The sequence below is a fragment of the Saccopteryx leptura genome, chromosome 11 (genome assembly GCF_036850995.1).
Source record: "Saccopteryx leptura isolate mSacLep1 chromosome 11, mSacLep1_pri_phased_curated, whole genome shotgun sequence".
Classification (NCBI taxonomy): domain Eukaryota; kingdom Metazoa; phylum Chordata; class Mammalia; order Chiroptera; family Emballonuridae; genus Saccopteryx; species Saccopteryx leptura.
The window spans coordinates 46,126,571-46,151,455 of NC_089513.1; the positions used below are offsets into that span (position 1 = coordinate 46,126,571).

The 24,885-nt window shown below is 38.3% G+C and overlaps 1 protein-coding gene across 1 annotated transcript in view; it reads right to left on the reverse strand.

The window, feature by feature from the left end:
• MIB1 (MIB E3 ubiquitin protein ligase 1) overlaps positions 1-24,885 on the reverse strand; it is a 155,774-nt gene that overhangs the window by 83,547 nt on the left and 47,342 nt on the right. The window contains exons 6-9 of the mRNA XM_066353422.1: positions 23,419-23,623; positions 12,135-12,318; positions 7,551-7,695; positions 5,149-5,282 (exon numbers count right to left, since the gene is read on the reverse strand). Coding sequence (XP_066209519.1) covers positions 5,149-5,282; positions 7,551-7,695; positions 12,135-12,318; positions 23,419-23,623 — 668 coding nt within the window. The remainder of the gene's footprint in view (positions 1-5,148; positions 5,283-7,550; positions 7,696-12,134; positions 12,319-23,418; positions 23,624-24,885) is intronic.

The window sequence follows — 24,885 nt, forward strand, 5'->3', positions numbered from 1 at the left end:
GGTTAAAAATAGCTCCATTGCAAGGGGCCCCAGATGGGCAGAGCATCAGCCCCAGACCAGGGTTGCCAGGTGGATCTCAGTTGGGGTGCATGCAGGAGTCTGTTCCTCTTCCCCTATTCACTTTATTTATATATATATATGAATATAATTGTAATAAATACATAACTATCAACAATTAATTTAAATGCAACAAGGATTAAATGTTCCAATCAAAAAACATGGTGACTGAATTGTATAACAAAACAAGACTCTTACATACATTGTATACAAAAGACTCATTGCAGATCAAAAGACTCACTGAGCCCTGGCCAGTTGTCTCAGTGGTAGAGCGTCGGCCTGGCATGCAAGAGTCCCGGGATCAATTCCCAGCCAGGGCACACAGGAGAAGCGCCCATCTGCTTCTCCACCCTCCCCCTCTCCTTCCACTCTGTCTCTCTCTTCCCCTCCTGCAGCCAAGGCTCCATTGGAGCAAAGTTGACCCTGGGGCTGAGGATGGCTCTGTGGCCTCTGCCTCAGGCGCTAGAATGGCTCTGGTTGCAACAGAGCAACGCCCCAGATGGGCAGGACGGGTGGATCCCAGTTGGGCGCATACGGGAGTCTGACTGCCTCCCCGTTTCCAACTTCAGAAAAAAAAAAAAAAGGCCCTGGCCGGTTGGGTCAGTGGTAGAGCGTCAGCCTGGCATGCAGGAGTCCCAGGTTCGATTCTCGGCCAGGGCACCCACGAGAAGCGCCCATCTGCTTCTCCACCCATCTCCCTCTCCTTCCTCTCTGTCTCTCTCTTCACCTACCGCAGCCAAGGCTCCATTGGAGCAAAGTTGACCCAGGGGCTGAGGATGGCTCTGTGGCCTCTGCCTCAGGCGCTAGAATGGCTCTGGTTGCAAGAGAGCGACGCCCCAGATGGGCAGAACATCGCCCCTGGTGGGCGTGCCAGGTGGATCACGGTCGGGTGCATGCGGGAGTCTGTCTGACTGCCTCCCCGTTTCCAACTTCGGAAAAATACAAAAAAAAGAAAAAAAGAAAAAAAAAGACCCACTGAAAATAAAGGGATGGAAATAGGTATTTCACAAAAATGGAAACAAGAATAAAACTGGAGTAGCAATACTTATAGTAGATAAAATAAACTCTCAAACAAAGCCTATAACAAAAGACAAAGGACCCAGCAATTCCACTTTTATTTGAAGAAACTCAAATAACTAAATCAAAAAGACATGACCAGGCAGTGGTGTAGTGGATAAATAAAAAAGACACAAGTTGGCCCTGGCCGGTTGGCTCAGTGGTAGAGCGTCGGCCTGGCGTGAAGTCCCGGGTTCAATACCCGGCCAGGGCACACAGGAGAAGCGCCCATCTGCTTCACCACCCCTCCCCCTCTCCTTCCTCTCTGTCTCTCTCTTCCCCTCCCGCAGCCGAGGCTCCATTGGAGCAAAGATGGCCCGGGCGCTGAGGATGGCTCCTTGACCTCTGCCCCAGGCGCTACAGTGGCTCTGGTCGCAACAGAGCGATGCCCGGGAGGGGCAGAGCGTCGCCCCCTGGTGGGCGTGTCGGGTGGATCCCGGTCGGGCGCATGCGGGAGTCTGTCTGCCTGTCTCTCCCCATTTCTAGCTTCGGAGAAATACCAAAAAAAAAAAAAAAAAAAACAAAAAAAAAGACACAGGCTTCCATATTCCATATGTTCATTGCAGTATTATTTACAATAATAGCCAAGATATGGGAGCAACCTAAGTGTCCATCAAAAGATGAATGAATAATGAAGAAGTGTATAAGTACATTAAAATTATGATTCAGCCATTAAGATAAAAAGAATGAAATATTGCCATGTGCAACTACATGGACCAACTTACAGGGTATTGTGCTGAGTGAAATAAGGTAGAGAGAGAAAGACAAATGCCATGTGTTTTCACTTACATGTGGACTCTAAAAAACAAAATAAAAGAACAGCAGACCAAAAACAGGCATAGACACAGAAAACATTTTGACAGTTTCCAGATGAGAGGGGGGTTAGGAGAATGAGTGGAAAAGGTGAAGGGATTAAGAAGTACAAAGTAGTAGTTCCAGAATAGTCACAGGGATGTAAAATACAGCATAGGAATTACAGTCAATAATACTGTAATAACTATGTCTAGACTTCTCATGGTTATCTCTTCAAAACATATATAAATGTCAAATCACTATGTTGAACACCTGAAACTAACATAATATTGTATGTCAACTGTACTTTAATTAAAAAGAACTTTATATTCTACAATAAAAAGAAAAAATTAAACTTTGGTGGAAAAAACTCCAATTAGAGATGTTCAAGAATTCTTGACAACAAAAAGTCAAAAGGAAGGTGCTATGAAAAACAGGAAAGTTACAGGGGGAAAATCCCATTAAAAGAGCTGGAAAAGGGCCTGACCTGTGGTGGCGCAGTGGATAAAACATCAACCTGGAAATGCTGAGGTCACCAGTTCGAAACCCTGGGCTTGCCTGGTCAAGGCACATATGGGAGTTGATGCTTCCTGCTCCTCCCCCCTTCTCTCTCTCTGTCTCTTTCTCCTCTCCCTCTCTCTCTCCTTTCTAAAATGAATAAATTAAAAACAAACAAACAAAAAATTTAAAAAAAAAAAAAAAGAGCTGGAAAAGGCCCTGGCCGGTTGGCTCAGCGGTAGAGCGTCGGCCTGGCGTGCAGAAGTCCGGGGTTCGATTCCCGGCCAGGACACATAGGAGAAGCGCCCATTTGCTTCTCCACCCCCTTTCCTTCCTCTCTGTCTCTCTCTTCCCCTCCTACAGCAGAGGCTCCATTGGAGCAAAGATGGCCCGGGCGCTGGGGATGGCTCCTTGGCCTCTGCCCCAGGCGCTAGAGTGGCTCTGGTCGCGGCAGAGCGATGCCCCGGAGGGGCAGAGTATCGCCCCCTGGTGGGTAGAGCATTACCCCCTGGTGGGCGTGCCAGGTGGATCCCGGTCGGGCGCATGTGGGAGTCTGTCTGACTGTCTCTCCCCATTTCCAGCTTCAGAAAAATACAAAAAAAAAAACGAGCTGGAAAATTTTTTCAATATTATGAGACTTTAAAAGTATATCCTTATATTTTTATTCATGGTAGAATACAACTGTACTTCAAACCTTTTCAAAAAGAAAATATATCCTTGTAAGAGTGTTTTTAAATTAAATGATAGGTTGCATTTACTTTCATTTATGATATCATACTAAAATAAGAGGAAAGTTTTATTTTCTTTTATGCTTCAATCCACCAAAGATAACTAGCACTAGCAAAACAGTAACCAAACACACTGACACACACACATACACAGAAAGCTGAAAATCAGGCCTGAACCTGCTCAGAGAAAAGCCTAGAGGAAGCAACCCTTTTGCCAACAAAACACAAAATTCTCAGAACTAATGATCATGAGGATAATGTGGTGGTGGGTACTGAACACAAAAGCATTAGTTGACAGTCTGTTTAAGAAGCATTTAGATTCCTGGAGTCCCCCACTCTGCACAACTGACTCACTACTCCACCCTCACACTAACAGAAACCTGAAAATTCATTCTCTGGAAAGGTTAGAGGACTTCACCACTGTTAAGGGTGGGACAAAGTACTAAAAACAGAATTTTTATATAAATATTTACACACCAAATGCTAACAGCCCAGGCCCTTTTCCCTTAATCAGTATTCATAAGGTTGGCAGCCAGGTTTATACCAGCAGGAGAATCAAGACATTTTGGGGGAATCAGACCAGTCCAAAAGAAAAGACCTAATGATCACTCAATCCCCAGGGATAACCCAAGGAAACATCCCACCAAATCACCCAATAGTGAAGTCTAGAGTTGACAAACCTACCCACACTCACACAAAACTTCTAAACAAGCCTTTCACTGACCACTCTTATAGATAAATGGACATCCAAGGATCATCAGACATGTGAGAAATGGCCTCCAACATGAAAAGCTTGTTTGGAAGAGGTTGAGAGGTGAAAATAGTTGCCTCTGAAGAATGGGAAAATAAAGTTGAGAAGGAGATGCCATTTTTCATAACAATTCTTATAAAACTATTTTTCCCTTTAAATTTTTAGAATGACACTGTTAAAAAATAAGTAATTAAATTTTAAAAATATAATAAAATATAAATCTGCCTGACTGAATACAGTATAAAAGAAGTCTGACTCTCTGCATTTCAAACACTTTGCTATTGGAAACAAATTATTTGTGACATATCTTATAACCAAACAAGAAACCGCTTTGTTGTGCTACTTCAATTGATACCTCTCAACTAAACCTAAAATGCTCCGAGAGCTCATAGGAATAAGATGTTTATACCTTACAATTACAGAGATCTGACTAACTTCAAACTGCCTAGCATATTTACATACAAAGGTGTGGCTACAAAAACTCTCATCATACAGGGACCGCCACTCCACTTACAATCTTGGCTGGCACTGAACAAACTGGTGCCAGTGTGGCAGCAATGGCAAAGCCAACACACACCTAAGTGAGAACCAAAATGGCCCACTTCAAATATGGCTTATGTGATGGTAAGATTACAACATAAACTATTAAGATTTACAAAGTACATGACCTCTAATTCATCTGCCTTATAAACTATGAAATAGTCAACTTTCACAGGGAAGAGAGGGTTAAAAGTTTAGATTAAATGTTTTAAAAAGGATAGAAAATTGTTTATAACATTTACTAAAATATATTTAAAACCTATGACATTTATATAAGAAAATTTCACTGAATTTCCCAAAAGGATCCTAACTACTTAAAAACTTAAATGTAAATTTTATCAATCATAAAATAAAAAAGGTCACAGTGTTAAGAAAATTTCAATTATCTTTTAGAAATGCACACTGAAAAATAATGGTCATTTTCTTCCTTAAAATAACTCAGAAATCAAGGTAAACACACATACATGATATATTATAGAACTGTACAACTGAAACCTGTGTAATTTTATTAGCCAATGTCACCCCAATAAATTCAATTTAAAAATGTTTTAATTATACTAACTTAAATCTAAAAAAATCTCAGAAAAACAAGGAAGGAGTAAAGCATATATGGCAAAGTCTTAATTATTGAAGTAATGTGGTAAAATCTAAATAATTATTGAAGTATAAGGTTCATTATACTATTCTGTTTTAATGTATCTTCAAAATAATTTTTAAAATGCTCACATCCACATCTGGTCTTTTTAGCAAATCTTCCACTTTAGCAACATCTCCATTGGCAGCAGCCTTAACTAATTCTTCATTGAGGTCACCAGATTCTTGAGTTTCAAATAATTTCTTCAAGAGTTGGGAGAGTCTTTCTGTAAAGTATCAAATAAAGCTGCTAATATAGGAAGATCTCAAACTTTAACTACTAACAGACAGCATTAACCATATATACTTTTCTTTTTTTATTATTTCTATGATTAATGTTATTTATCTATGCTATAGATCAGTGGTCCCCAACCTTTTTTGGGCCACGGACCGGTTTAATATCAGAAAATATTTTCACGGACCGGCCTTTAGGGTGGGATGGATAAATGTATCACGTGACTGAGACAAGCATCAAGAGTCTTAGACGGATGTAACAGAGGGAATCTGGTCATTTTATAAAAATAAAACATTGGCCCTGGCAGGTTGGCTCAGTGGTAGAGCATTGGCCTGGCGTGCAGGAGTCCCGGGTTCGATTCCCGGCCAGGGCACACAGAAGAAGCGCCCATCTGCTTCTCCACCCCTCCCCCTCTCCTTCCTCTCTGTCTTTCTCTTCCCCTCCCGCAGCCAAGGCTCCACTGGAGCAGAGTTTGCCCAGGCGCTGAGGATGGCTCTGTGGCCTCTGCCTCAGGCGCTAGAATGGTTCTGATTGCGGCAGAGCGAGGCCCCAGATGGGCAGAGCATCGCCCCCTGGCGGGCATGCCGGGTGGATCCCAGTCAGGCACATGCGGGAGTCTGTCTGACTGTCTCCCCGTTTTCAACCTCAGAAAAATACAAAAAAAATAAATTAAAAAAATATATAAATAAAAATAAAACATTGTTCAGACTTAAATATAAATAAAACGGAAATAATGTAAGTTATTTATTCTTTCTCTGCGGACCAGTACGAAATGGCCCACGGACCAGTACCGGACCGTGGCCCGGGGATTGGGGACCACTGCTATAGATAATACTCATGCAAGTTATAATTACTAATATACACATATAAAGCTGCATTAAATGAGCCCATAAGTATTCCTAGTTTTCTCCAATTCATGTATTTCAAATTAAAATTTCAGAAAAAAAGTAAAGTTATGGTAATAATTTGAAATCTGAAAGTCATACCAAAGATATTAGAAATGAATACATCACAATAGGACTACCATAATGATACAAACTTCCTTTCAGGTCTTAAGCACACCGCTACACTGACTCTCTGAGTTCAATGCCATAAGACCTTAGACTAACTCAACAGATCAATGATTAGGATTCCAAAAAATGTTATTTCTATAATATCAGGGATAATATTTTAGTGTCAAACCAATTTTCGGTTGAAAACAGACATCTAGGTGTTAACATCATATTTCAAAGGTGTCCATTAATTCATTTAGTCTAAAACAAGAAAGAGCTAGGGATTTACAGACCCTTTCCTAAGATAATTTTTTTTAAACACATTAATCAGTAGAGAACCTACCCAGTTCTATTCCTTAATTCTTGGATATTCTTATTGGAAGCAAGGAAATCACAAAGTGGAGCAAAGGACCAATACCAAGTCCATATTATTTGAAGAAGGATATTAACCATCCTTCACTGTTTCAATTTGTATGTAGTCAACCTTTTGTGATGCCATCTTATCTCAAGGTAAAAATGAATACCACCTGATTTAAACTTTAAACATGCTAAAATTATTTATAGCAGGAAAGGAAACAGAAGCAAAGGAAGCAGTATAAAATAAAATTAAGAGATTACTGTTTGTTTTCTTTACTTTCTTAGAAGACAGTTCTATCTTCTTTTCTGGATGACAATAATATACGACAGTAACTTAAAATTTGTTATAAATGAACTGAGTCTGTGTACATAATGCTGGAGCACAGGAAGGAAAGACTGGGCTTGAGTCTATCCACGCACCCAGTAGATTCACATCTCAACATGGTTCTTTACTCATGGTGGCATGTATAGTAAATCTTATCAAATAGTAAGAGAAAAAATATGGCTAAGACATAAAAATATCCAGAAAGAAAGCCATCTGTAAGCAATAATGTTGAAAATGAAAAGAAAACAGTCTAAGAAAGTGATGGTTCTTTGGCAGAAAACAAAAGTTCTGAGAATGTTGAATATTAGATATCCTAGATATGACGTGGAGGAGCACTTGATATATCCAAGAAAAAACATATTTCTGGAACTTTTCCAGTGCATATCTCAACTAGAACAAAAGTTGTTCATTGAATGAAACAAGAAAAATAAGTTTTGTAAAAAGTAGTTAACATTCAAGTGAAGTTATATGATCTGGGAGAAAACCGAGAACACATACAACATTACCTGTATATGAGAAGTGAAGAATTAGCAAAGGTTCTAATGTAAATCATATTGCTTTTAAAGAAACATAAAACAAAACATACCACCAGATGCATTGCTAATGGCGGATCCCGCAGATGCCACCTTGGAGACTGCTGCGGGATTGTATGTCCAGGATGTACCACAAACTTCCACCTTTAAATCACTGTCTGAATAAATCTGTTGTACTCGGCCAACTTTACCTAAAGTCTTTAAAAAAAAATTAGATTCATGTTTCCAAGTCCAAAGTATATAGTGTAAAAATCAATCACTAGTTTTAACATGTTTAAATAATCTTTAAAAAATATTTTAATTAAATAAACCTGCTATACTTACACAAAATATATAAAAATAAATCATGTATCTCTTATTCATAAAAGTTCACAAAATTTTGCTTTTTGACACTCAACCCTTTTCTTTTAACCCGTAAGCTATATCTTGAGAACTTACAGCTCAAGTACTATAAAATCTATCATCAATCTAGCTTAAAAATATAGTCTGATTTCTATATATATATATATATATATATATATATATATATATGATATATTTATTTATTTATTTATTTGGTAGTTTTCTAAAGTTGGAAACGGGAGGCAGTCAGACAGACTCCCGCATGCGCCCAACCGGGATCCACCCGGCACGAATACCAGAGGGCGATGCTCTGCCCATCTGGGGTGTTGCTCTGTTGCAACCAGAGCCATTCTAGTGCCTAAAGCAGAGGCCATGGAACCATCCTCAGCGCCCGGGCCAACTTTGCTCCATTGGAGCCTTGGCTGCGGGAGGGGAAGAGAGAGACAGAGAGGAAGGAGAGTGGGAGGGGTGGAGAGGCAGATGGGCGCTTCTCTTGTGTGCCCTGGCCGGGAATCAAACCCGGGACTCCTGCATGCCAGGATGATGCTCTACCACTGAGCCAACTGGCCAGGGCTTATATATGATATATTTAAATCAAAAAGGGCTCGAAGTTTATATCTATACTTAAATCATTTCTGGAATCAAGCCTGATTCAAAAACTTAAGTGTGAGATATAACATGACTATTAAATATGGAATAAAAAGGGCAATGAGGTACAGAACACAATCAGCAACAGCACTTCTTACCAGGTGGCAAATGCTGTTCAAATGTTCTAAGGCAGTGATTTTCAAGCTTTTTCATTTCATGGCACACATATACTAATTACTAAAATTTTGTGGCATAACAAAAACTATACTGTATGCCAACCTGACAAAAAAATAGGTATAATTTTGATTTAAAAATAAATAATAGTGAATTACCTATTTTTTTCTCCAAAGTGACATTTTTTATATATCAGGTGCCTATGCTTGTAAATAAGAATTTCTGATACCAAAAATTTACAAATTAGGTGCAACATTATGCAATATGACCAACAAGATGCACTTCTGTTATATGACCTATATATTTATGGTTCAAGACAGGGCATTAACACCATACAGCTATTGTTGTGTTGGCTGTTGACATTTTTTTATTTGACAGTCTAAGAGAAAAGAGGTCAGTGCCCCCAACTAGTCAGGTATTAAATGTTATAAAAACTCTTGCAGCACACAGGTTGAAAAGCACTGTTCTAAGAGCTTCATATGTATTGACCCATCTAATACTATAACCCTGGAAGTTATGTGATAGTATTAGCCCCATTTAAAACTCGGTTCCAAACCCCATTCTCGTTAAAACACAACAGAATAGCAAATAACAATACTAGAAAATTGGTGAAGAATAGTGATATCTGACTTCATCCTAACACAGAGAAGACACTGTCCTTGACTTGCTTTCTCTTTTGACCTCTCTGCAGTATCTGACCCCAACTTCTTGAAAGTATTCCCCTGATTTCTGGATGACAGTCTCATTTTTCTGTTTCTCCCCTTTCTTCATTCACTGCTCCTTTTCTTTCTTCAGGTCCCTATATCTGTTCATTCTCCCAAATTTTTATTCCTTCATTTTTTACTCTTCTCTCTTGAAAATTTAATCCATACCGGCAAATATCACCTTATTTCAAAAGACATGAAAATATACTTCTCTAGCCCTGTTTATCCTTTTCCCTTGCCCCCCAACACACACCCATTTTAACTTTTCAATAGACATTTTCACTTGGAATTTTCTGTCATTATCTCAAATTCCACAAGACTGAATTCTTTGTTTTTTTCCTCAACTGTTCATTATGGTAAATCTCAACCCACAAAAGAGAACAATAGTATACTGAGTCTTCATGTACTCATCAACCAGATTTAACAATTACCAGCTCATAGCCAATCATGTTTTCCCCTACCATTCTCCTTTACTGTAGTATTTCATTATGTAAACTCTTTCTAAAAACATAACTACAATACTAGTATCAACCCACTCAAAATTATCAGGAACAACATAAAATACCAGTCAGTGTTCAAATTCCCAATTTTTGTAGTTTGTTTAAATCAAGCTCCAAATAAAGTCTATACATAATCTTTTTCTTTGCAAATCATTTGAAGAAATAGGTTTTTTGTCAAGTTTCTTACAACCTGAATTTTGCTAATTGCTATAGTTTGAAAGCTTTATCTGTCTCTGTATTTGATAAGGCTCCCTTTGAGTTGGCTGCTAGGTCCTTTTAACATGACCTGGAATTTTTTCATAAATTCTTTGCTATCTGGTATAAGGCTCATCTTTTTCATTTCCTTTCCAAGAACAGAATTAGGCATTCCTCCAAAAATCCCTAGATTCCTTTACTAAAGGAAAAATTCCTTTACTAAAGGAAAGGCTATTTCAAGACCATAATCTCGGCACAAGGTTAGTTATTGCTACTGGAATGGTCACCATTTCTAGGCCTTGTCATGAACAGAGCTAAGATAAGGAAGTTTGTTTTATTTTGTTTTAAGAGATAAAATAAATGCAAGACTATATGGTGTTTGCATAACCTCTTCTATATTAAATCTGTATCTCCTTTTCCAACTCTGATCATTAAAAGAATTAGAATTATCTATAACTATTTATTTTTTATCATTTACATGAACAATAATCTCTAAATCATATGAACACCATCACAAACAATTAGATTTCTTGAAAATTGTTAAATATATCTTTTTCCATGTAATTCTATAGGGTATATTCCTCCTATAAGAATATAAAGACAAAGCACTATGTTTAAAAAATTATTTGCAATTTCCTTTCTATATAGTTATGCCAACAGGAAACACATTTAGGTTTGTTCCATTTTATATTCCACTTTTAGGAGTTTCATTTTTTAATTTGTGTTTTATAATTGCATAAATTATGTGTTTTCAAATCAAATCTGTAAAACAGGACGTAGTTGCTTCTCGTATGTACCTTGACTGGGCAAGCCCAGGGTTTCAAATCAGCGACCTCAGCATTTCAGGCCAATGCTTTATCTGCTGTGCCACCACAGGTCGGGCTATATTCCCTTTTTATATATAAACACTTTTTTTAACTTTATAGTTAATCCATTGTTTTTCTTTTTAAATATAAAGTTCATTAAAACCTTATTATTAAACCATGTCATCTTTTACTTTTTTTATCAGGGACAGAGTGAGAGTCAGAGAGAGGGATAGATAGGGACAGACAGGAACGGAGAGAGATGAGAAGCATCAATCATCAGTTTTTTGTTATGACACCTTGTTGTTCATTGATTGCCTTCTCATATGTGCCTCGATCGCGAGCCTTCAGCAGATTGAGTAACCCCTTGCTTGAGCCAGCGACCTTGGGTCCAAGCTGGTGAGCTTTTGCTCAAGCCAGATGAGCCCACGCTGAAGCTGGCAACCTCAGGGTCTCGAACCTGGGTCCTCCGCATCCCAGTCCAATGCTCTATCCACTGCGCCACTGCCTGGTCAGGCAAACCCATGTCATCTTAATAGTTACATTTACATTAATACGCTTACATATATATATATATATTGTCTTTTGGTTGCTTGATATGTACAATATTGAGACTTGTCATTCAGGTGTTCTTCCCTTTACCCTCTTTCTTCACTAATATTTTGATTTTAAATAACAGTATTTAGTCCCAATTAATGCCTTACCCCTACATTACATTTCCACTAATGGTTCTATAAAAATATATTATCTGTAGCCCTTTTTGGACCTTCCCTGGCTAATTTAACCAAAATAAATTAGAAAATGAAAGGCTCAAGTATGAGCCCTGGCCGACTGGCTCAGTGGTAGAGCATTGGATTGGGCTGGTGTGTGAAAGTCTGGGTTCGATTCCCAACCAGGGCACACAGGAGAAGAGACCATCTGCTTCTCTACCATACCCTTCTCCTTTCTCTGTTTCTCTTTCTTCCCCTCCTGCAGCCAAGGCTCCATTGGAACAAAGTTGGCCCGGGTGCTGAGGATGACTCCATGGCCTCTGCCTCAGGTGCTAGAATGGCTCTGGCTGCAACGGAGCAATGCCACAGATAGGCCAAGCACTGCCCCCTGGTGGGCGTGCCGGGTGGATCCCAGTGGGGCACATTTGGGAGTACTGCCTCTACCTCCATGCTTCTCACTTCAGAAAAAAACAAAAAGGGGGGGGCACAAGTATGCCTAGCTGCCAATGAAGAGCACAATTCTCTAAGGATTATGCTAATTTAGTTTCTAAACTTAAAGTACTTTTAAAACAACATAAGCATGGTATAATTCCTAGTCCAAAACTGTTTTATCTTACTTACTGGAAGCATAGCTTCAGCCCATTCTCCATGTCCTCTTTGCAAAAGTTTAATTCTTTCCAGATCATAACAAACTTGCACAAGATCGCCCACTTGAAACTGTGAGGTGCCTCCCTCTGCACCTTGAGCAGCATCCCCACTTCGGACGATGTTTGCTTTAGTGAGAACGGCAGGATTGAAGGTCCACCTAAGGATCAGAGCCAAAATTCAAAATGGATGTTTAGCTTGAACATTTTTTATTAAGCACTGCAGGGAGAAAAGTCTTATAACACATCAAAAAAGTAAAGCAATCCTTTTCAATTATAACCTGAATTATTTGTATTTCTTTTTATAATTTTAAAATACAAATTTGGGAAGAGAATCATTGTACTCTCACCACCCTAATATTATGATACACTCTGTGCAGATTTATTATCCTTTGCATGTTAAAAATTTGTTATAAAAGTAATGCACACTCATTGTTAAAATTAAAACATTTCAGAAACATGTAAGGTATGTGAACCTTGATAAGGAATGTATCTACCAACTATATCTGCCAAGAAAGACTCCTTAGAGTTAACCGGGACCAAGTCTAAGAGCCATTGCTGACAGAGGCCTCTCGTGCACTCTGCCTCTTAGGGAAAAGCTACAGAGTGAGCTGCCAGCCTGCACTATATTTCGGAATTGAGTCGATCCTTACAAGGGAGTTCCTGGTATCATCTTTACATCAATGGACTACCTACCCACATCTAATCAGCACTGTGCAGCTATACCAATTCTTTCTATACTGACCAATCAGAGCTGCCCATAATGACCAATCAAAATAAACAATTCTGACCCATCAGAACTGTGTAATTTGGATTTCCCATTTGCATAGAAGTTCATAGAAACTTTCACTATAAAAGATAGCACTTTTGGTTTCCACCAGAAGCTGCATTTCCTAGGTTTATAAACTGTTCACCTGAAAAATGTTTCTCCTCTTTCCGCACCTCAGACTGGGACTTTTTGCTGACAGTACCATTTCACACAAACACACCTGGAATACCACTCCCTACCCAACTAGAAACCACTATTAATAGTCCATGTGTATCCTTGCAGATCTTCTATCAATATGCTGAGTGATAGTTATAATGTTGAAAAAGAGCTGTTTTCTTTTCCATAAATGGAATCATTGTATAATTCTGTGGCTTCTTTTTTCTCAGAGAATACATCTTAAAAGATTTATTTTTCCATGTATACATACACTTATTTCAGTTTAACGGTTACAGAGTATTCTCTATAGCATGGATATTTAACCATTCTACTATCATTTAAAAGTATTTCCGAATTTTCACTATTATAAACAATATTATAAAGAACATCCCTTTAAGTACATCTTTGTGTACATGGGGATCAGTATTTCATTGGAAATTCTTGGAAGAATTACCTAATCAAAGTATGCACTTTGTTTCCAATTCTGAAAAACAGAGCCAAACTGCTCTACAAAGAGTACACCATTTCCCCATACCACTGCCAATCTCATGGATAAAAATAATATTCAATTTCAATTTGTCATGCATGGGTATTTTACATGACTGTAATCACTGTAGCAGAATTTGGATTCTGATTTCTTCTTTTCTATACATATTTTTCTATGCTGCTACCATTTTCATAACCACTATTTTATTGACTACTTAATATTCCATCAAACAGTTATACCACAATGTATATACAGTAACTTATTTCTCCTAGTCCGACATGGCACTCCAAAGAAAAAAGGTTCCCTATTCAAATAAGCTTTTACAATATGATCATTAGCATTTAAAAGATTCTGAGTGGTCACAACATATAAAAATTTACTGGCCCTGGACGGTTGGCTCAGTGGTAGAGCGTCGGCCTGGCATGCGGAAGTCCCGGGTTCGATTCCCAGCCAGGGCACACAGGAGAAGCGCCCATCTGCTTCTCCACCCCTCCCCCTCTCCTTCCTCTCTGTCTCTCTCTTCCCCTCCCGCAGCCGAGGCTCCATTGGAGCAAAGATGGCCCGCTCCTTGGCCTCTGCCCCAGGCGCTAGAGTGGCTCTGGAGTGGTTGAGACAGAGCGACGCCCTGGAGGGGCAGAGCACCGCCCCCTGGTGGGCAGAGATTCACCCCTGGTGGGCGTGCCGGGTGGATCCTGGTCGGGCGCATGCGGGAGTCTGTCTGCCTGTCTGTCCCCGTTTCCAGCTTCAGAAAAATATGAAAAAAAAAAAAAAAAAGTCTTCTTTTTGGCCTTATCAATCACAGTGCCCTTAATCTCAGTCCATATTTCAAAATTTATTAAATCTCTTATAGCCTGAATATACCAGTATTTAAGTTATTCCTTCTGCCTATAATGTTTCCCTGCTTGGTGAAACCGAGTTGATCTTCCAAACTTATTTACAATGTAATTTTCTCTTAAATTTTTCTAAGATTTGTCCAGCTGAAATCACTTTTCTTTTGTGCCTTGAATACTCATATATCATAATTTCTTACAACATTTTAATACTTATTTTTGGTCTTGTTTATCTAAACTAAAAAGGAAACCCCTTCAAAGAGGAGGTAATGTACTAATGGTCCTTGTATTCCTACCATTAATCCCAAGGCCTAACACAGTACTTAACAAATTAGTACTTAATAAACTTTGGTTGAATAAAGAAAAGAGATTATTTCTAAAACTCAAATGTAATCATTACTCTTAACACCAAGAAAGAATTCTGCAAGCAATAATCCTTTGTGTTAACCTAACATTCCTAAACAAAATAAATAATTTATGTTAAATGTTCGTACATGCTAATCTGAATTGTTCTTTTTTTTATTAAGTTTTATTGAGATGTAATTCACATACCATACTCATTTAAAGTATATAAATTGGTGGTTTTCAGTATATTAACAGAGTTGTACAACCAAGTACCACTATCTAAATTCGTCTTCATCACCACAAAAATATACTCCATAATGATTAGCTGTCATGCTGCATTCACCGCTCTCCCTATCCCCTCAGCACTAGTAATATACTTTGTTTTGATGAATTTCCTTATTCTGGATATTTTACATTAGAAAAAAATCACATAATATGTGACCTTTTATAACTGGCTTCTTTCACTCAAGATGATGTTTTCAAGATTTATCCATGTTGTAGTATGTCAATACTCCATTCCTTTTTATGGATATGGCACATTTTGTTTATTCATTCATCAGTTGATAGGCATCTGAGTTACTTCCACATTTGGGCTGTTATAAATAATGCTTCTACAAATATTCATATACAGGTTTTGGGGTATATACCTAGCAGTGGACCTGCTGGGTCATATGGTGGTAATAACTCTATATACTATAACATTTTGAACAAACACCGAACTACTTTCCACAGCATCTAGACCACTTCACATTCCTAGCATCAATGTATGAGGGTGCAGTTCTGATTTTTCTACACTCTCACCAACACTTGTAATTATCTGACTTTTTCATTCTAACCATTCTAGTAATGTAGAGTGGTTATCTCATCTGTGGTAAGGTCAATCATCTGTTCATAGGTATAGAATGTATAGAATGAATTGTCCCTCCAAAAATCATAAGTTGAGCTCTAATTTCTAATGTGACTATATTTAGAAACAGGCCCATTAAGGAGGAAATTAAGATTAAATTAGGTTATCAAGGTGGGGCTCTAATACAACAGGACTGGTGACCTCATAAAAAGAGGAAGAAATACTGGCAATATTTCTCTTTCTCTTTTTCACAGAGAAAAGGCCATGTGAGGACATAGTATAAAGCAGAGGACTGAATCAGGAATTTTGAAGACAAAGTAGTAAAAAATACCCAATAGAGCAATGAAAAGAAAAAAAATTAAAAAGAATGAGGACAGTTTAAGCAAACTTTAGGACATGAAGCATAACAATATCCATATCATAGGAGTACCAGACAAAGAAGAAAAAAAAACAAGAGATCAAAAATGTACTTAAAGAAATAATGATTAAAAACATACCTAACTAGGTAAAGAAAAAAGACACACAAGTCCAAGAGACACAGAGAGTTCCCAAACAAGATGGATCCAAAGAGGCCCACACTAACACATACCATAATAAAAAAGCAAAAGGTTAAAGACAAAGAGAAAATCTTAAAAGCCACAAGAGACAATTACCTACAAAGGAGCTCCCATAAGACTGTCAGCTGATTTCTCGACAGAAACATTTCAGGCCAGAAGGGGCTGGCATGAAATAATCAAAGTTATGAAAAGCAAGGACATATAACCAAGACTACTTTAACAAGCAAGGCTATCATTTAAAATTGAAGGAGATATAAAGAGCTTTCCAGACAAGAAAAAAACTGAAGAAGTTCATTACACCACCAAAAAAGTATTACAAGAAATGTAATAGGGCCTGCTTTGAGAACAAGAAAAAAAACTACAGAATATAGATTAAAGAAATAAAATGCAATAAATATATACCTATCAATAATCACTTTAAGTGTAAATGCTTTAAATAATCTAATCAAGAGACATAAGGTAGCTGAATGGATAGGAAAACAAGACTAAAAGTAAAGGAATGAAAAAACATATTTCATACAGCCTGACCAGGCTGTGGCACAGTGGATAGAGAATTGGCCTGGAATGCTGAGGACCCAGGTTTGAAACCCCAAGGTCACTGGGTTAAACGTAGGATCACAGACGTGACCCGTGGTCGCTGGCTTGAGCCCAAAGCTCACTGGCTGGAAGTCCAAGGTTGTTGGACTGAGCAATGGGTCACTGGCTCAGCTGGAAAACCCTGGTCAAGGCACATATGAGAAAGCAATTCATGAACACCTAAGGTACTGAAACGAAGAATTGATTCTTCTCATCTCTCTCCCTTCCCGCTTGTCTGTCCCTCTCTCCATCTCTCTCGAAGGAAAGAAAGAGAGAGAGAGAGAGAGAGAAGGAAAAAGATATTTCGTACAAATGAAAATGAAAAAAATAATCTAGGGTAGCAATACTTACATCTGACAAAATAGACTTTAAAGCCAAGGCTACAGTAAGAGACAAAGAAGGAAACTAAATTATGAAAAAAGGGCAATCCAACAACAGGATATAACCCTTTTAAATATTTATGCACTCAACATAGGAGCACCTAAATATGTACCATATTTCCCCATGTATAAAGACACACCTTAATTCTGGGGTCTGAAATGTGAAAATAAAATGTATTACATGAAGTTACTGAACTCAAGTTTTATTCATCATAAAATTCACACAACTCCTCATCACTGTCAAAACTCCCATCCATTAGCTTGTCCTCATCTATGTCTGATGACGAACCATTGTCTTTATATATGGCTTTGTTCTCAGTTCCATCGATGGCATTTGAAATGCCATGCTTCCACAACCACTGTATAAGACGTACTCAGTTTTTACACTGTAACACAGTCATGGTAGGGGATTTCAACACCTCATTAACATCAGTACACAGATCTTCCAAACAGAAAATCATCAAGAAAACAGCGGCCTTAAATGACATACTAGGTCAGATTGATTTGATAAATATCTTCAGAGCATTTTACCCCAAGGCAGCAGAATATGCATTCTTTTCAAGTGTACAAAGAATATTTTCTAGGATTTGTGTCATGTTAGGACACAAAACAAATCTCAATAAATTTAAGATAAGAGTGTAATCATATCAAGCATCTTCTCTAACCATAATGGTATGAAACTAGAAATCAATCACAAGGAAAAAAAAAGAACATAAAGACATGGAGGGTAAATAACATGTTACTAAACAATAAATGGCTTAACAATGAGATCAAGAAAGAAATTAAAAGATACCTTGACACAAATAAAAATGAGAACATAACAACCCAAAATATATAGGACACAGCAAAAGCAGTTCTAAGAGGAAAATACATAGCATTAGAGGCCTATCTCAAGAAACAAGAAAAGCAGTCCTAAGAGGAAAATACATAGCATTGGAGGCCTATCTCAAGAAAGAAGAAAAGTCTCAAATAAACAATCCATCTTCACATTTAAAGAAACTTGAAAAAGAATAAGCAAACCTCAAATTTAGTAGAAGGGGGCAAATAATATCAGAGCAGAAATAAATAAAATAGAGTCTATAAAATCAACTCAAAAGATCAATGAAACCAAGAACTGGTTCTTGAAAAGATAAATAAGATGGCAAACCTTTAACTAGACTCATCAAGAAAAAAAAAAAGAGAGAGGGCCCAATATAAAAAAGAAGTAACAACAGATATCAAAGAAATACAAAGAAGTGTAATATTACAAACAACTATATGCCAATAAACTGGACAATTTTAACAAAATGGATAAATTCCTTAAACCATACAATCTTTCAAAACTGAATCAGGAAGAATCATAGAATTTGAATAAATAGATTATAACTAGCGAAACTGAAGCAGTAATCAGAAAACTTTCAACAAATGTAAGTCCTGGACCAGATGGCTTCACATGTGAATTTTACCAAGCACTCAAAGAACTACACCTATCCTCAAACTATTCAAAAAATTTCAAGAGGGAAGTCTCCCAAGTTCATTTTATAACACCAGCATTATCCTAATTCCAAAACCAGATAAATACTACAAATGAAGAAAATTATAGGCCAGCATCTCTGATGAAGACAAATGCTAAAATCCTAAACAAAGTATTAGTAAAGCAGATCCAGCAATAAATTAAAAAGATAATACACCATGATCAAGTGGGATTTATTCTGGGGATGCAAGGCTGGCATAATATTCACAAATCAATAAACCTGATACAGCCCATAAATAAAATGAAAGATAAAAATTACATGATCATATCAACAGATACAGAAAAAGCATATAAAATCCAGCACCCATTTATGATAAAAAAAAAAAAAAGTCTCAGCAAAGTGGATATAGAGGAAATATACCTGCATGTAATAAATATCATATGTGAAATATATGACATCTACAACCAATATTATGCTCTATGGGCTGACCTGTGGTGGCGCAGTGGATCAAGTGTTGACCTGGAAAACTGAAATCACCAGTTTGAAACCCTGGGCTTGCCTGGTCAAAGCACATATGGGAGTTGATGCTTCCTGCTCCTCATCTTCTCTCTCTCTCTCTCTCTCTCTCTCTCTCTCCTTTCTAAAATGAGTAAATACTATACTCTATGGGCAAAAACTAAAAATGTTTCCCTTAAGATCAGGAGCAAGACAGGAATATTCACATTCACCACATTTACTCAACATAGTACTGAAGTACTAGCCACAGCAATCAGACAAGAAGAAGAAATAAAAGGCATTCAATTGGAAAAGAAGAAGTAAAACTGTCATTATTTGCAGATGACATGATACTGTTTATAGAGAACCCTAAAGATCCCACCTAAAAAACTCCTAGAACTGATAAATGAATTCCATAAAGTAGCAGGATACAAAATAAATATCCAGAAATTGACCTGTGGTGGCACAGTGGTTAAAGCACTGACCTAGAATGCTGAGGTCGCCAGTTCAAAACACTTGGGCTTGCCTAGTCAAGGCACATATGAGAAGCAACTATTAATAAAAGGTGATGTTTCCTGCTCCCCGCCCCCACCATTTCTCCCCTCTCTCTTCTCTAAGAAAATCAATAAATAAAATCTTTTTTTAAAAATTCAGAAATCTGGCCCTGGCCGGTTGGCTCAGCAGTAGAGCGTCAGCCTGGCATGCGGGGGACCCGGGTTCGATTCCCGGCCAGGGCACATAGGAGAAGCGCCCATTTGCTTCTCCACTCCCCCCCTCCTTCCTCTCTGTCTCTCTCTTCCCCTCCCGCAGCCAAGGCTCCATTGGAGCAAAGATGGCCCGGGTGCTGGGGATGGCACCTTGGCCTCTGCCCCAGGTGCTAAAGTGGCTCTGGTCGCGGCAGAACAGCGCCCCGGAGGGGCAGAGCATCGCCCCCTGGTGAGCAGAGCGTCGCCCCTGGTGGGCATGCCGGGTGGATCCTGGTCAGGCGCATGCGGGAGTCTGTCTGACTGTCTCTCCCCGTTTCCAGCTTCAGAAAAATACAAAAAAAAAAAAAAAAAATCAGAAATCAGCTGCATTTGTAAACACCAATAATGAACTATCAGAAAGGGAACGTAAGAACAATCCTATTCACAATTGCTTCAAAAATAGAATAAAATACCTGGAAATAAACTTAAGGAGGTGAAAGACCTGTAGTTGGAAAATTATAAGACACTGAAGAAAGAAATTTGAAGAAGATACAAATAAGTAGAAGCATAGAACATGTTCATGGATAGGAAGAATCAACATCATTAAAATGTCCATACTACACAAAACAATCTTTACATTCATTGTAATTCCTATCAAGGCACCAATGGTGTATTTCACAGAACTAAAACAAATATTCCAAGTTTATACGGAATGACAAAAGACCTTGAATAGCAATAGCAATCTTGAGAAAAAATAAAAGGTGTAAGAATTCTACTACCTGATATTAAACTATACTACAAGGCCACAGTAATCAAAACAGCATGGCACTTGCATAATACACCATACATAAAAACAAACATATAAATCAATGGAACAGAACAGAGCCCAGACCAGAAATAAACCAATGCCTTTATGGTCAATTAATATTTGACAAAGGAGATAACAACATACAATGTGATAAAGACAGTCTATTAGACTGGAATGCGGAGGACCCACGTTCAAAATCCCAATGTCGCCGGCTTGAATGCGGCTCACCACCTTGAGCATGGGGTCGCTGACTTGAGCATGGGATCATAGACATGACCCCATGGTCACTGGCTTGAGCCCAAAGGTCAGTGGCTTGCAGCCCAAGGTCACTGGCTTGAGCAAGGGGCCACTCGCTCTGCTATAGTCCCCTGCTCAAGGCACATATGAGAAAGAATCAATGAACAAGCAATTAATAAACAACTAAGATGACATAACAAAAAACTGATGTTTCTCATCTCTCTCCCTTCCTATCTGTCTGTCCCTATCTGTCCTTCTCTCTGACTCTTTGTCTCTGTCAAAAAATAAAAATAAATAAAAAACATAAATGCTGTTGGGAATACTGGGATAAACATGCAAAAAAAAAAAATTAAACCAGTGGGTTGTCTTTCATTTTCTTGATGGGTTCCTTTACTGTGCAAAAGTTTTTAGTTTGATGTAGTCCTATTTGGTTATTTTTTTCTTTTGTTTCCCTTGCCCAACGAGATACATCAGAAAAAAATACAGTATTGCTAAAAGAAATGCTGGAGACTTTTCTTCTTTTAGGTGAGAGGTAGGGAGATAATGAGGCCAACTCCTGCATGCACCCCGACTGGGATCTACCTTCCCACCCCGTCTGGGGCCAAAGCTCAAGTATCAAACTAATTTTAGCACCTGAGGCTGATGCGCTCGGACCAGCTGAGCCATCCTCAGCTCCTGGGGCCACGCTCGAACCAACTGATCCACTGGCTGTGGGAGAGGATGAGGGAAAGTAGGGGGAGAAGAAGGGGATGAGAAGCAGATGGTCACTTCTCCTGTGTCCTTGACTGGGAATAGAACCCCGGACGTCCATACTCCAAGCTGACGCTCTATCCACTGAGCCATCAGCCAGGGTCAAATGCTGGAGATTTTACTGTTTTCTTCTAGGACATTTATGGTTTCAAAACATTAATCCATTTTGAGTTTATTCTTGTATAAGGTACAAGAATATGGTAGGGAAATAAAGTACAGCATAGGAATTATAATCAATAATATTGTAACAACTATGTATCATGCCAAGTGGGTACTAGAAATTTTGGGGAAACACTTTGATACAAGTGTCTAACCACTATGCTGTATACCTGAAATTATCAAGAATACAAAATAACATTGACTGTAAACTGTAATTAAAAAACAAAACTTTTAAAAAGAAAAATAAAACCCAGAGTTTATGTACATCAGTAATAGGCAATTATTTAACTACTGTGTTTTCTTTAAAATACCATAAACATACAAGTAAACTGACATATTTTGACCCTTAAGAGCAAATATATAAAAGGCACAAGCCCAGCCTGACCAGGCGGTGGCACAGTGGATAGAGCGTCGGACTGGGATGTGGAAGACACAGGTTCGAGACCCCGAAGTCGCCAGCTTGAGCGCGGGCTCATCTGGTTTGAGCAAAGCTCACCAGCTAGGACCCAAGGTCTCTGGCTCTAGCAAGGGGTTACTCAGTCTGCTGTAGCCCCCGGGTCAAGGCACATACGGGAAAGCAACCAATAAACAACTAAGGTGTCACAACAAAAAACTGATAATTGATGCTTCTCATCTCTCTCCATTCCTGTCTGTCCCTATCTATCCCTCTCTCTGACTCTGTCTCTGTAAAAAAAAAGGGGGGGGGGGCACAAACCCAGTCTCCAAGAAACTCACAACTTAAGAGTGCAAATAAACAAACATTTTAATAGGTAACAGGAGACCTAAACAGATGAATAATGATTCATACACCAGGGAGGGCAGAAGGAGTGAGGAAGTTCCCAAGTATATAAGCTTAATATTTATAGGATATAGATGAGTTAATGCAGAGAAAGAGGAGGAAAAGGAAGGAAAGGGTATTCTGCTTGAAGGAAATGGTATACGCAAAGGAACAGAAGTGAGGAAATGCATGCAATTCTCTGTTGCTGATGATAATTAGTGTGTGTAGTTTGACCGGTGATGGCACAGTGGATAGAGAGAACATCAACCTGGGACACTGAGGACCAAGGTTTGAAACTCCAAGGTTGCTGGATTAAGCACAGGGTCATTTGGATTGAATGCAGGCTCACCAGCTTGAGCAGTGTCACTGGCTTGAGCACAAGGTCACAAGCTTGAGGAAGGGGACAATGATTTGGGTGGAGCCCTCCCCCAAGTCAAAGCATGTATGAGAAGCAATTAATGAACAACTAAAGTGCCACAACTATGAGTTGATGCTTCTCATCTATTTCCCTTCTTGTCTCTCTCTCTCTCTCAATAAAATAAAAAAATTAAGTGTGTATGTGTCTGTGGCAGATAAGATGTGTTACCAAGATATAACCCTGGAAATACAAGACAGAATAATTTTATCCTAATTCAGATAGAGTCTATCTGATAGACTAATACAATCCATTATAAACATAATTTTTTGCTATACTTGGACCTAATAGTGATACAATATATTCTGCTCCCTGAAGGAAAAAAAAAGAATCACAGAACACTGAAACCTAAATATATAAGTACACACACACACACACACACACTTCTTGACATTTGTTCACCTCAACCTTAACAACATATTCTAGATTTTTACCCACTGAGAGCTACCTTTGGTTATTCCACATCATTTGCTTTAAGGCTCTTTTCTCTAGCTTTATTTGCTATTACTGAAAATTAAGAAATATCACCAACCTATTGCCACTTGGATACTGTACTACAATGTCATGATCTTCATCAATGCCACAAACTGTTCCAGTTGTAGTTAAAGTCTCAAACATGCCATCAGTCCATCCTCCATGACCGTGCTGCAAAGACTGTACAATTTCTAGGTCAAGATCTATATTTACCAAGTCACCAATCTGCAACCCACCAGGATTCCTGTTGCCATTCTGCTCACCTGTAATTACAGAGAGAGTTGACAAAGGAAAAGGAAAGTCACTGCAACAACATGCCAAATGCACTATTTTTAAACAAGAACAAGCTCTACAATTTTAGTTTTAATTACCATCTGAAAATGTTTTGAGAATATAATATATCAGATTCTAGAACTAGAGCGCTTTAAAAAAAAGAAAAATCAAACATCAGACTCAAAGATTAAAATAATGGGATGATTTATAATGATGACTGACTAGGAGTAGAATCTATAAAAAGATAATACTATCATTGCCAGACCAGTGGTGGTACAATGGATAGAGCATCAACCTGGGATGCCAAGGTCCCAGATTCGAAATGCCAAGGTCGCTGTCCTGAGCACAGGCTCATCCAGTTTGAGTACAGGGTCACCAGGTTTCATGCAAGAAAAGACCTCTTCTTGTTTTTATTGAAAAGAGCACTTTTTAGCAAAATAGCAAATCCAATGATTTGAAAGAGGCACACAGTGCTCACATGAGAAAGAAAAACAGCCTTAGCTGGTTAGCTCAGTTGGTTAGAGCATCGTCACAAAACGACAATGTTACAGGTTTGATCCCAGGTCAGGGCACATACAAGAACAGCTCGATGTTCCTGTCTTTCTGTCTCTTTCTTCCTGCCTCTAAGCTTAAAAAAAAAAAAAAGGGCGTTCAGAGACTAAAGGTTTATGCAGAAAATTGTGGCACAATATTCACCAACATAAAAATGAAGGTGGTTTTAGTTTTCTTGCTCTCTTTTTATTTTAATAATATGTGAAATTGCCTGACCAGATAGCTCAGCTGGCTAGAGGATCATCCTGACGTGCAGAGGTGGTCAGTTCTATTCCCAGTCAGGGCACATACAAGAACAGATTTATGTTCCTGTCTCTCTCTCTTTCTGTTTGTCTCTCTCTCTCTCTCTCTCTCTCTCTCTCTCCCCCTCTACTCTCTCTAAAATCAACAAAAAAATTTTAATATGTAAAATTATATTTATTATATTACCTTAATCTTGGAACTGTTCTAGTATTAGAAAGGCAATTTTACAGAAATCCTAAGGATTCATAAGTTTTAAATAGGTCCTATTCTCAATAGTGTAAGAGATGTAACATCTAACACAAAATTTTTCAACAGTATAAGTCTATGGTTAAAAGACAAAAGTTTCAAATACATTCTGACAAAAATGGCATATCAAATCTCAAGATGTGACAACCCAGTGTCTAATAAATCATTAAAAAAGAACGAATTCTTTGAAACTAAAATAAAACCAAAAAAA